Source organism: Hyla sarda, chromosome 10 (assembly GCF_029499605.1).
Source record: "Hyla sarda isolate aHylSar1 chromosome 10, aHylSar1.hap1, whole genome shotgun sequence".
NCBI classification, from domain to species: domain Eukaryota; kingdom Metazoa; phylum Chordata; class Amphibia; order Anura; family Hylidae; genus Hyla; species Hyla sarda.
Genome location: NC_079198.1, coordinates 20,671,512 through 20,682,035, shown reverse-complemented (window position 1 = coordinate 20,682,035; position 10,524 = coordinate 20,671,512). Strand labels below are relative to the sequence as shown.

Below are 10,524 nucleotides of genomic sequence, written 5' to 3'. Positions count from 1 at the left end.
GAAGATGTGTGTGACAAAGTTATTCTCAGAGGGTACAGTGTGTGACAAGGTTAATCTCAGAGGGTACAGCGTGTGGCAGGACTATATTCAAAGGGAACATTGTGGCAGTATTATATGCAGAGGGTACAGTGTCTGACAGGGTTATATATTCACAGGGTACAGTATGTGGCAGGATTATGTTCATAGGGTATAGTGTGTGGCAGGGTTACATTAAGAGGGTACAGTGTGTGGCAGGATTATGTTCAGAGGGTACAGTGTGTGGCAGGGTTACATTCAGAGGGTACAATGTGTGGCAGGGCTACAGATCTATAGAGATATAGAGTGTGTCACAGGGTGTGTCACAGGGTTATTTATAGAGGGTACAGTGTATGGCAGGATTATATTATGGCAGGATTATATTAAGAGGATAAAGTGTATGACAGGGTTATATTCAGAGGGTACAGTGTCTGGCAGCATTATATTTAGGGTTATATTTAGAAGACACAGTTTGACATAATTTTTTTCAGGCGATGCCAACCCTAGCTACGCCACTCATACTGGATTAATTCCCAATGGGGTTTTCTGTTTTTGGATGTAATCCTTTCTTTTTATAGTATATTGGAAAGCTGAAAAACTTTTCATTAGACAGCGTTAAAGCTTCTATTAGATAAAAGTGTAAACCCCCTTTAAGTAAAGGGGTTGGTCTGTGTTTATTCTAAAATCTGGTCCAGTTTCTAACATCTACTGGTATCAGACACAAGAAGGGAATGGAAGCTCGGTGTCGGCTTCGAGAAGGGGATTATTATTTTAGGTAATTCAAGCAGCTTGTCATTATCATAGCAGTTCACATTAAAATACCTGTCAAAATATCTCTTCCTTATCTCTGACAGAATCGGTATTATTTTACTCAGTCAACTGGTAACAACTATTTCTGGCGACAGAGCTACCAACACAAATTTAAAGGGGTACTCCACTGCCCCAGAGTTTGGAACATTTTGTTCTGAACGCTTGGAGCGGGCAGCGAGGTTAGTGACGCCGGCGGCAGTGTCAAGAAAGGGACAGGAGCTTCAGCTCACTAACATCTATGCCCCACAGACTAAGAGAAAGGATCTCTTTATTAGGATTAAGCCCTTCCTTTTTACGAGCCGGCAGGTGATCTTTGGAGGGGGATTTCAATAATGTCATGAGATCCAAAGATAGGAGAGGCTCCAATGATCGGTTGGCTTATGATAGCATAGCTCTCAATAGCATAGTTAGGGAAGCTCACCTAGAGGATGCCCACATCCGGAGCCCCTCAGGCCACGCGGGTTTCACCTATCATTGAGGTAGCTGTAGGTCTAAACTAGGCAGGTTTTATTTAAAGGAGGAAGCCGTCTCTTCCGCAGTGTCCACGGTTGAGGTAGAGTTCTCCGACCACTGTTTGATTTATTTTTCTTTGAAACTTTCTTTCTTCAGAAACTCCTCGGATTGACAAAGGTTACTGGAAGCTTAATTTGCCTCTACTGGAGGAAGCAGAGATAAGACAGTCCTCTCGCTGTGACTCCTGCTGCCACACACCCCTACTCTGCTGCGACCTCTGCCTGCGCCTAATGAATTTAGGCCTCAGCCACTCCACTGTGCACGTCCTGGCACTTCTCTGCCTGACATACTTATACACCAGCTGAGCGCTTATATGTTACACTTATGAGAGGAGGACAATGCGCTCCACTATGCTTAAAACTGTATTAGACTACAGAAACAAATGTGTAGCTTTGTCTGGTCTTTCACAGTAACTAGGCCCAAATTTGTTTTTCAGGAAAAAAAAGCGTACCCCACGTAGGTGTACGTACACTTTACACTTATGAGAGCTAGACAATATGCTCCACTACAAACTATATAAGGCTACAGAAACAAGGGTGTAGCTTTGGCTGGCCTTTCACAGTAACTTGGCCCAAATTAGTTTTTCAGGAAACAAAAAAAACGTACACCACCTATGTATGCACAGGTTACACTTATGAGAGGACAATAAGTTCCGCTACGCAACCTGTATTAGGCACTGTAATCAGGTGACTATGGCTTTTCTTGCTCACCCTAACTGGCCCCTGTTAGCTTTACAGTTGTTGTACAACCAACTGCAGCAGTACAGAATCGCTGTGTAGTAGAGCCCAGTACAGTACTATAAGGCTATGACATCACAGGGGTGGCTGGCTGCTGATAGGCTGCATGTGATTCAGGGTCATCCCGCCTACCCTCCTTGCCATCTTGCCAGAGTTCCTTGCCCCATGTCTTCACATGTGGATCCACCATTGTAGTATTGAGTATGTCATTCTGCCGACTTCATCCGACGCTACTGTCAGATTGTGGGCTAACACTGCTAGCTCACTCAGGAACTAGCTGCACCCACATCAAACACCGCTACGGCTATGTAGCGCTCCAAGCAAAACCTCCAATCTGACACAGTGAGAAGCTCCGATAAAGAGGGACTGAGTTCTCAGAACAAGCTCCGCCTCAACTAAACACCGCTACCACTGTATAGCGATTCCAACAGCCCTCAGATACAAAAAAGAACTGAGTCTATGATACAGCTCCGCTCCATTCTGACATCGTTACCCTGTATAGTGCTCTGTGTAGCGCTCCATAGGGGTGTGATTAGCTATGTAAAAAATAGCTTACATCACGGTAATCTTTGATACAATGTTGCAGACTAGGGTTCTGGCTATACTGGAAACAGTGTCTACATTGCATTTACAACAGTGTACATAATACTCTGTATCTAACACAGTGCGCATAAATAGGAAGTTTTCATTTCAATTTGTTCAAATTTTCTAGTTCATAGTTGTCCTCTTATATTTCTCTTCTATTTGATTGTAAATAAGCGAGTGTTTTAAAAGGAATTTTGTGTTTTTTATTTTTTGACCTATCAGTACTGGTTCAGGTGAAACAGCTGGAGAGCCGGTCTGATTACGGTGGTCACGTTGAGTATTGCAGAATGTCTTAATTAATGTGACCTTTACAACCACGTACTGAGTGTATTTAAACTGCACTGTGCTATCCTGTCACATATACCTTGCCTGACGAAGGGTCCGGTTCGGACCAGAAACGCGTAGCTTATGTATTCGCAATAAAGCCTTTGAAAGGAATGCGGATGTGTTCCTGATTTTCTTAATATCCAGAGTTCCAGCGCCAAAATTCGTCCACATTTTCTTCCAATACCTGCTATTACGTTCCTCTTCAACGTCTCCCCGCTATGTCCATATGTACTTTTTTTTACACAATAAAAGAAGATTGAACAGTGCGGTGAGTGCTCCATCTTATACTTTCTTTATGAGGATTATATTTACAGTATATGGCTATTTATCTAAGAAGTTGAGCACCTTTCAGCTGTTATTAAGGACTGAGTGTGACCATTAGCTTTTTTTTAATGTCTTTTGTAGGACTGGATATTATAAAAAATGCTACTCATAGGATGAACCCCAGTGATCCCTATTTTTATGGGTTTTATTGTTTGACAGATCGGTGTGTCCATACATGTGATATCATTGCATCTTCTCACAATACATGGTGCCCCACGCTGGTTATGGGGTGCTGCTCAACTCAGTGGAATCTACAAGTTTAGCTAGGATCTTCTTCTTGGACAGGGCTCTTCTCAAGTGCACCTTGTAATCCTTGACAATAATATTATCATGGCGGAGTAGAGGAAATCGCCCACCGTCAATATCGAGCCCCGATTGTAGTAATAAGTCACGGACCTGGAAATCGGAAGCAGTGATCAACCACCTGGGGAGAACAGATGAAGAGATTGCCCATTGGTCATAGAGAAATAAATGTCTGTACTTGACCTCCAAATGTGGCGTTTTGATAAACCGGTCCTTTATTTGCACACGGGAAATTTCCAAATTTTCCATTTTAATAATTTGCATAGTCTCATTTAGAGATGTATTTTTTGTGGCTTCTCTTTCCAAGGGATATAACTATAAAAGGATTACATTTGTGCCGAAATTTGCCTAGTTTCATTTTTGGATATCTTTGCACCTTTCTCTTAGTTTTTTTTTTTTTTAACTATCGGTTATACAATAATCAGGTCCTTTTTATCGGCTTAGAAAAATGTAGTCTACATTTCAAATTGCATTTTTTTCTGATTCCCCACCTGAACTGTCTTGTTCTATCTGTCATTAAAGGGGTATTCCAGGAAAAACCTTTTTACTTTATTATATGTATGTCTCAACTGGCTCCAGAAATTTTTACAGATTTGTAAATTACTTCTATTATAAAATCTTAATCCTTCCAGTCGTTATCAGCTGCTGAAGTTGAGTTGTTCTTTTCTTTCTGACAACAGTGCTCTCTGCTTACACCTCTGCTTGTCTCAGAAACTGTGAAGCATTAGAGGTTTGCTATGGGGATTTGCTCCTACTCTGGACAGTTCCTGAGACAAGCAGAAGTGTCAGCAGAGAGCACTGTAAGCAGACAGAAAAGAACAACTCAACTTCCGCTGCTGATAACTACTGGAAGGATTAAGATTTTTTAATGGAAGTAATTTACAAATCTGTTAACATTTCTGGAGCCAGTTGATGTATATATATATATATATATATATATATATATATATATATATATATATACATACATATGTCTCAAGTTTTTTCCTGGAATACCCCTTTAAATGGAATGTATTACCTAGGTTGTTTTGATACTGAAATATATTCTTGTTTAATCACCTGTTTCTATTTTTTTATTGCAATTATTTTTATTTAATTTTTTGGGCATTATTATGGGGGCTGCCATCTTGCCTGAACTGACCCATTTTCATGGATTGTAGACAATACTGGACATTTTCTGTGACCTTTCAGAGGTCATTCTACAGGGGACCTGAGCTCTGCTGTGAATGGTGGGGAATACAGAATTATATTTCCTTTGGATAAGATGTCTGGAGGTGGAGTACCCCTTTAAGGACTGGGTTGGGGACCTCTCCTGCTCCTGTCAAATTAAGTGCTTGTTATAAACAGTTATAGGGGTACTCCAGATAAAAAATATCTTTAACTCAACTAGGGTCAGAAAGATAAACTGATTTTTAAGTTGCCCAGAGCTGGAGAATGAAGAGGTTTGTTCAGAGCATTTGCTCCGGCTCTGGACAGTTCCTAAAACAGACAGAGATGGCAGCAGAGAGACCTTTGTTGGTTTGGAAAGAGCTACACAAGGCGTGTACAGCAAATCTATGTAACTTTCTGAAACCAGTAGATTTCAGAATATTTTTTTTCTCTGAAATACCCCTTTAAGAGGACCAACATTTTGTTTGACCCAGAAGGACTAAACACAAAATAAATCCCCAGTGAGCATACCCTCTATATCCCAAACAGACAGCAGCCAGATTGTCTCTAGGGAGCCCCCAACTACCGATATCTCAGCATCCTGGATACCTTTAACTAGGGAAGAGCTGCATGTTCTGGCATCGGAGATACCGAAAACGAGCAAAGTTTCATTTTTAACTATACTATAAAGTCTTGTCAGATGACTGCCAGGTTTAAGTAGAACACCCACCAGGGAAAACACAATTATATTGCCACACAGACTGAGCGGCTTTTCCCAAACTTCATCTATTCTGTATAAAGATCGCCAATTACAGTTTGTAGGGTCAACCTTGTTCCGAGCCGAATGTCTCCAGACATCACAGTTTCATTATTTCTCTCCATTTTCTGCACTTTTCTGCACAGGGTGGGCAAGAGAAATAAAATTCCCATTACTAACCTCTTTAAGATGGTCTCATTCGGCAGCACAGAGGCGAGATGAGGTAATAACGTATCATTGTTTGGTCTCAAGCCACAACATTTTAATTACCCTCCGCATAAAAGGAAGCGGCGGCGGCTCTCCCGGTAATAGCCTTAATGCATTCCTCCCCTCACTGAATTGCTTCTTTTGGAGTTTTATACCTAGTAAACACTTATTTAGTGTAATTTTTGTGGTGACCTGTTTTTGCGCCCCGCTGTTCCACAGATGACGTTCGTGTTCTCAAACTGAATCTTGCTCACTTGTCTCTTCTCAAAGGCTTTTGGCACAATTTGTTCTATGGCTTTCAAAATATTGCAGTGTCTGAAATCATTTTCCGGCTGGTAGGAGGAAGGAAAGGTACAGAAACACTTATTTAATTGAGTTTGGAGGAGAGTTTTGCTCCATTGGGGACTTTGTTATTTTCTATCGAAATAGATACAGCTTATTAGTTGCAGAAAACATCTCAAAAAGCAGATTAAAAGTGATGTCATAGAAGTGTAATGTAAAAAGTTATTTTTGCCAAGGTGCCCTGAAACAAGGATAAGGTGTACGACAGAAGTAAGTGTGAAGGTGCCCTGGAACAAGGATAAGGTGTATGACAGAAGTAAGTGTGAAGGTGCCCTGGAACAAGGATAAGGTGTATGACAGAAGTAAGTGTGAAGGTGCCCTGGAACAAGGATAAGGTGTATGACAGAAGTAAGTGTGAAGGTGCCCTGGAACAAGGATAAGGTGTATGACAGAAGTAAGTGTGAAGGTGCCCTGGAACAAGGATAAGGTGTATGACAGAAGTAAGTGTGAAGGTGCCCTGGAACAAGGATAAGGTGTATGACAGAAGTAAGTGTGAAGGTGCCCTGGAACAAGGATAAGGTGTATGACAGAAGTAAGTGTGAAGGTGCCCTGGAACAAGGATAAGGTGTATGACAGAAGTAAGTGTGAAGGTGCCCTGGAACAAGGGTAAGGTGTATGACAGAAGTAAGTGTGAAGGTGCCCTGGAACAAGGATAAGGTGTATGACAGAAGTAAGTGTGAAGGTGCCCTGGAACAAGGATAAGGTGTATGACAGAAGTAAGTGTGAAGGTGCCCTGGAACAAGGATAAGGTGTATGACAGAAGTAAGTGTGAAGGTGCCCTGGAACAAGGATAAGGTGTACGACAGAAGTAAGTGTGAAGGTGACCTGGAACATGGATAACGTTTATGACAGAAGTAAGTGTGAAGGTGCCCTGGAACAAGGATAAGGTGTATGACAGAAGTAAGTGTGAAGGTGCCCTGGAACATGGATAAGGTGTATGACAGAAGTAAGTGTGAAGGTGCCCTGGAACAAGGATAAGGTGTACGACAGAAGTAAGTGTGAAGGTGCCCTGGAACATGGATAAGGTGTATGACAGAAGTAAGTGTGAAGGTGCCCTGAAACAAGGATAAGGTGTATGACAGAAGTAAGTGTGAAGGTGCCCTGGAACAAGGGTAAGGTGTATGACAGAAGTGAGTGTGAAGGTGCCCTGGAACAAGGATAAGGTGTATGACAGAAGTGAGTGTGAAGGTGCCCTGGAACAAGGATAAGGTGTATGACAGAAGTAAGTGTGAAGGTGCCCTGGAACAAGGATAACGTTTATGACAGAAGTAAGTGTGAAGGTGCCCGGGAGCATGGATAAGGTGTACGACAGAAGTAAGTGTGAAGGTGCCCTGGAACAAGGATAAAGTTTATGACAGAAGTAAGTGTGAAGGTGCCCTGGAACAAGGATAATGTGTATGACAGAAGTAAGTGTGAAGGTGCCCTGGAACACGGATAAGGTGTATGACAGAAGTAAGTGTGAAGGTGCCCTGGAACAAGGATATGGTGTACGACAGAAGTAAGTGTGAAGGTGCCCTGGAACAAGGATAAGGTGTATGACAGAAGTAAGTGTGAAGGTGCCCTGGAACAAGGATAAGGTGTATGACAGAAGTAAGTGTGAAGGTGCCCTGGAACAAGGATAAGGTGTATGACAGAAGTAAGTGTGAAGGTGCCCTGGAACAAGGATAAGGTGTATGACAGAAGTAAGTGTGAAGGTGCCCTGGAACAAGGATAAGGTGTATGACAGAAGTAAGTGTGAAGGTGCCCTGGAACAAGGATAAGGTGTATGACAGAAGTAAGTGTGAAGGTGCCCTGGAACAAGGATAAGGTGTATGACAGAAGTAAGTGTGAAGGTGCCCTGGAACAAGGATAAGGTGTATGACAGAAGTAAGTGTGAAGGTGCCCTGGAACAAGGATAAGGTGTATGACAGAAGTAAGTGTGAAGGTGCCCTGGAACAAGGATAAAGTTTATGACAGAAGTAAGTGTGAAGGTGCCCTGGAACAAGGATAAGGTGTATGACAGAAGTAAGTGTGAAGGTGCCCTGGAACAAGGATAAGGTGTATGACAGAAGTAAGTGTGAAGGTGCAATGGAACACGGATAAGGTGTATGACAGAAATAAGTGTGAAGGTGCCCTGGAACAAGGATAAGGTGTATGACAGAAGTAAGTGTGAAGATGCCCTGGAACAAGGATATGGTGTACGACAGAAGTAAGTGTGAAGGTGCCCTGGAACAAGGATAAGGTGTATGACAGAAGTAAGTGTGAAGGTGCCCTGGAACAAGGATAAGGTGTATGACAGAAGTAAGTGTGAAGGTGCCCTGGAACAAGGATAAGGTGTATGACAGAAGTAAGTGTGAAGGTGTCCTGGAACAAGGATAAGGTGTATGACAGAAGTAAGTGTGAAGGTGCCCTGGAACAAGGATAAGGTGTATGACAGAAGTAAGTGTGAAGGTGCCCTGGAACAAGGATAAGGTGTATGACAGAAGTAAGTGTGAAGGTGCCCTGGAACAAGGATAAGGTGTATGACAGAAGTAAGTGTGAAGGTACCCTGGAACAAGGATAAGGTGTATGACAGAAGTAAGTGTGAAGGTGCCCTGGAACAAGGATAAGGTGTATGACAGAAGTAAGTGTGAAGGTACCCTGGAACAAGGATAAGGTGTATGACAGAAGTAAGTGTGAAGGTGCCCTGGAACAAGGATAAAGTTTATGACAGAAGTAAGTGTGCGGTGCCCTGGAACAAGGATAAGGTGTATGACAGAAGTAAGTGTGAAGGTGCCTTAGAACAAGGATAAGGTGTATGACAGAAGTAAGTGTGAAGGTGCCCTGGAACAAGGATATGGTGTAAGACAGAAGTAAGTGTGAAGCTGCCTTGGAGCAAAGGTAAGGTGTATGACAGAAGTGGGGGGCAGGACTAATGCCCATTGGTCAAGCTGCGGGTTATAAGTTAAGCTGGTGCTCTCTGGGAGAACATGTGACAACTAATCATGTGACTGCATAACATAACATGTGACACTCCACAGGTCCTTGAGATCTCCCACAGGTCCTTTAGACCATCTAAACATTAGGATACTGACTACACATAAGTTAAGATAAATTACATTATAGAAACAGCAGGGGAGACCCTGCAGGGCAGCCCCCAGGTCACTGAGGGACTCAACCTGACAGGGCTTAAGTGTACTGGGACATTACATCTGTCCTTAAAAGGGTACTCCGCTGCTCAGCGTTTGGAAAAAACTGTTCCGAATGCTTGAGCCGGCACCTAGAGCTTGTGAAGTCATAGCCCCGCCCCCTCATGTCATCATGCCCGCCTCATCAATGCAACCCTATGGGACGTGACATCATGAGGGGACGGGGCTATGACGTCAAGAGCTCCCGGCATCAGCTCCAGCATTCGGAACAGTTTGTTTCAAACGCTGAGCAGCGGAGTACCCCTTTAAAGATCTTATCCCCTATTTAAAGGAAAGGGGATAAGATGTCTGATCTCTGGGGGTTCCTGGGGCCCCCATGATCAGAAATCTTATCCCTTATTCTTTTGATAGGGGATAAGATGTCTATGGGCAGAATACCCCGTTATGGGATTCAAAGGCGATTCCAATTTCTTTGTCTTTTCCTAATACCAGTTTAGGTTTTAATTGGGTTTTCCAAATAATCATATATATATATATATATATATATATATATATATATATATATATATATGTCACAAAAGAAGATGTCCGGCACTCAGGGAATGGCAGGTAAAACTTGTAAATGGCTTTATTTAAAAACGCAATAGGCAGGACAAGAACTGACGTGTTTCGCACGCTCAGGTGCTTAGTCATAGATCTATATGTTTCTGCCATGATGGAAATGATTTGAAAGATTTAAAAAAATGTGCAACATTGTTCTCCTGTTAGGGATGATCACTGAAATATTTTGTGGTGACCGGAGTTTTCCCTTAATTTCAGGACAATTACTAAATTGAGTGTTTAGTGGATTTAATCATTTAACAAATATGAACAACTGGAATGAGAGTCTGAGGTTCATGGGGACGTGTGGTACAACCACAGCATGAGAGTGGCGTGCCGCGGCTTCCTGTGCCAGAGAACGTGTTAATGGGATTTCATATGAAATGAGAAGTGACAAGAAATGATCTCCAACAGTTCTGACTGGGACACCTCACCCAGGCGCTAGGGTAAAATGCCGGAAAACCTGTTTAAGGATATATATATCTACCGGTATATATATATATATATATATATATATCAAAATAAAAGTGTCTCTGAAGAGATTAAATTTATTCTAGTCCTGAAACATCTTCCAGATTCAAAAAGCTGCGTGAAACGGACGCTGTAAATTCAAATCAACCTTCCGACCTTGTGCAGATTATCCCCGTACGCCGCAAAAAAACTCATTAAAATAATTCCGCCAAGTGAATACGTTTCCGTCTGTAATTTAGCACTATTAATACATTTGATCTGCATGCATTCAGACTCC

The 10,524-nt window shown here is 42.2% G+C and overlaps 1 protein-coding gene across 4 annotated transcripts in view; it reads right to left on the bottom strand.

Annotated features, from left to right (window-relative positions):
- Positions 1–3,436: 3,436 nt before the first annotated feature.
- The window catches only part of C10H19orf81 (chromosome 10 C19orf81 homolog), a 31,618-nt gene continuing 24,530 nt past the window's right edge, over positions 3,437–10,524 (bottom strand). For 2 of the 4 annotated variants that reach the window (XM_056542621.1, XM_056542623.1), the window contains exons 5-6: positions 5,920–6,059; positions 3,437–3,735 (exon numbers count right to left, since the gene is read on the bottom strand). In XM_056542621.1, coding sequence (XP_056398596.1) covers positions 3,534–3,735; positions 5,920–6,059 — 342 coding nt within the window. In that variant the 3' untranslated portion in view covers positions 3,437–3,533. The remainder of the gene's footprint in view (positions 3,736–5,919; positions 6,060–10,524) is intronic. The other 2 variants (XM_056542625.1, XM_056542624.1) reach the window with 1 other exon arrangement.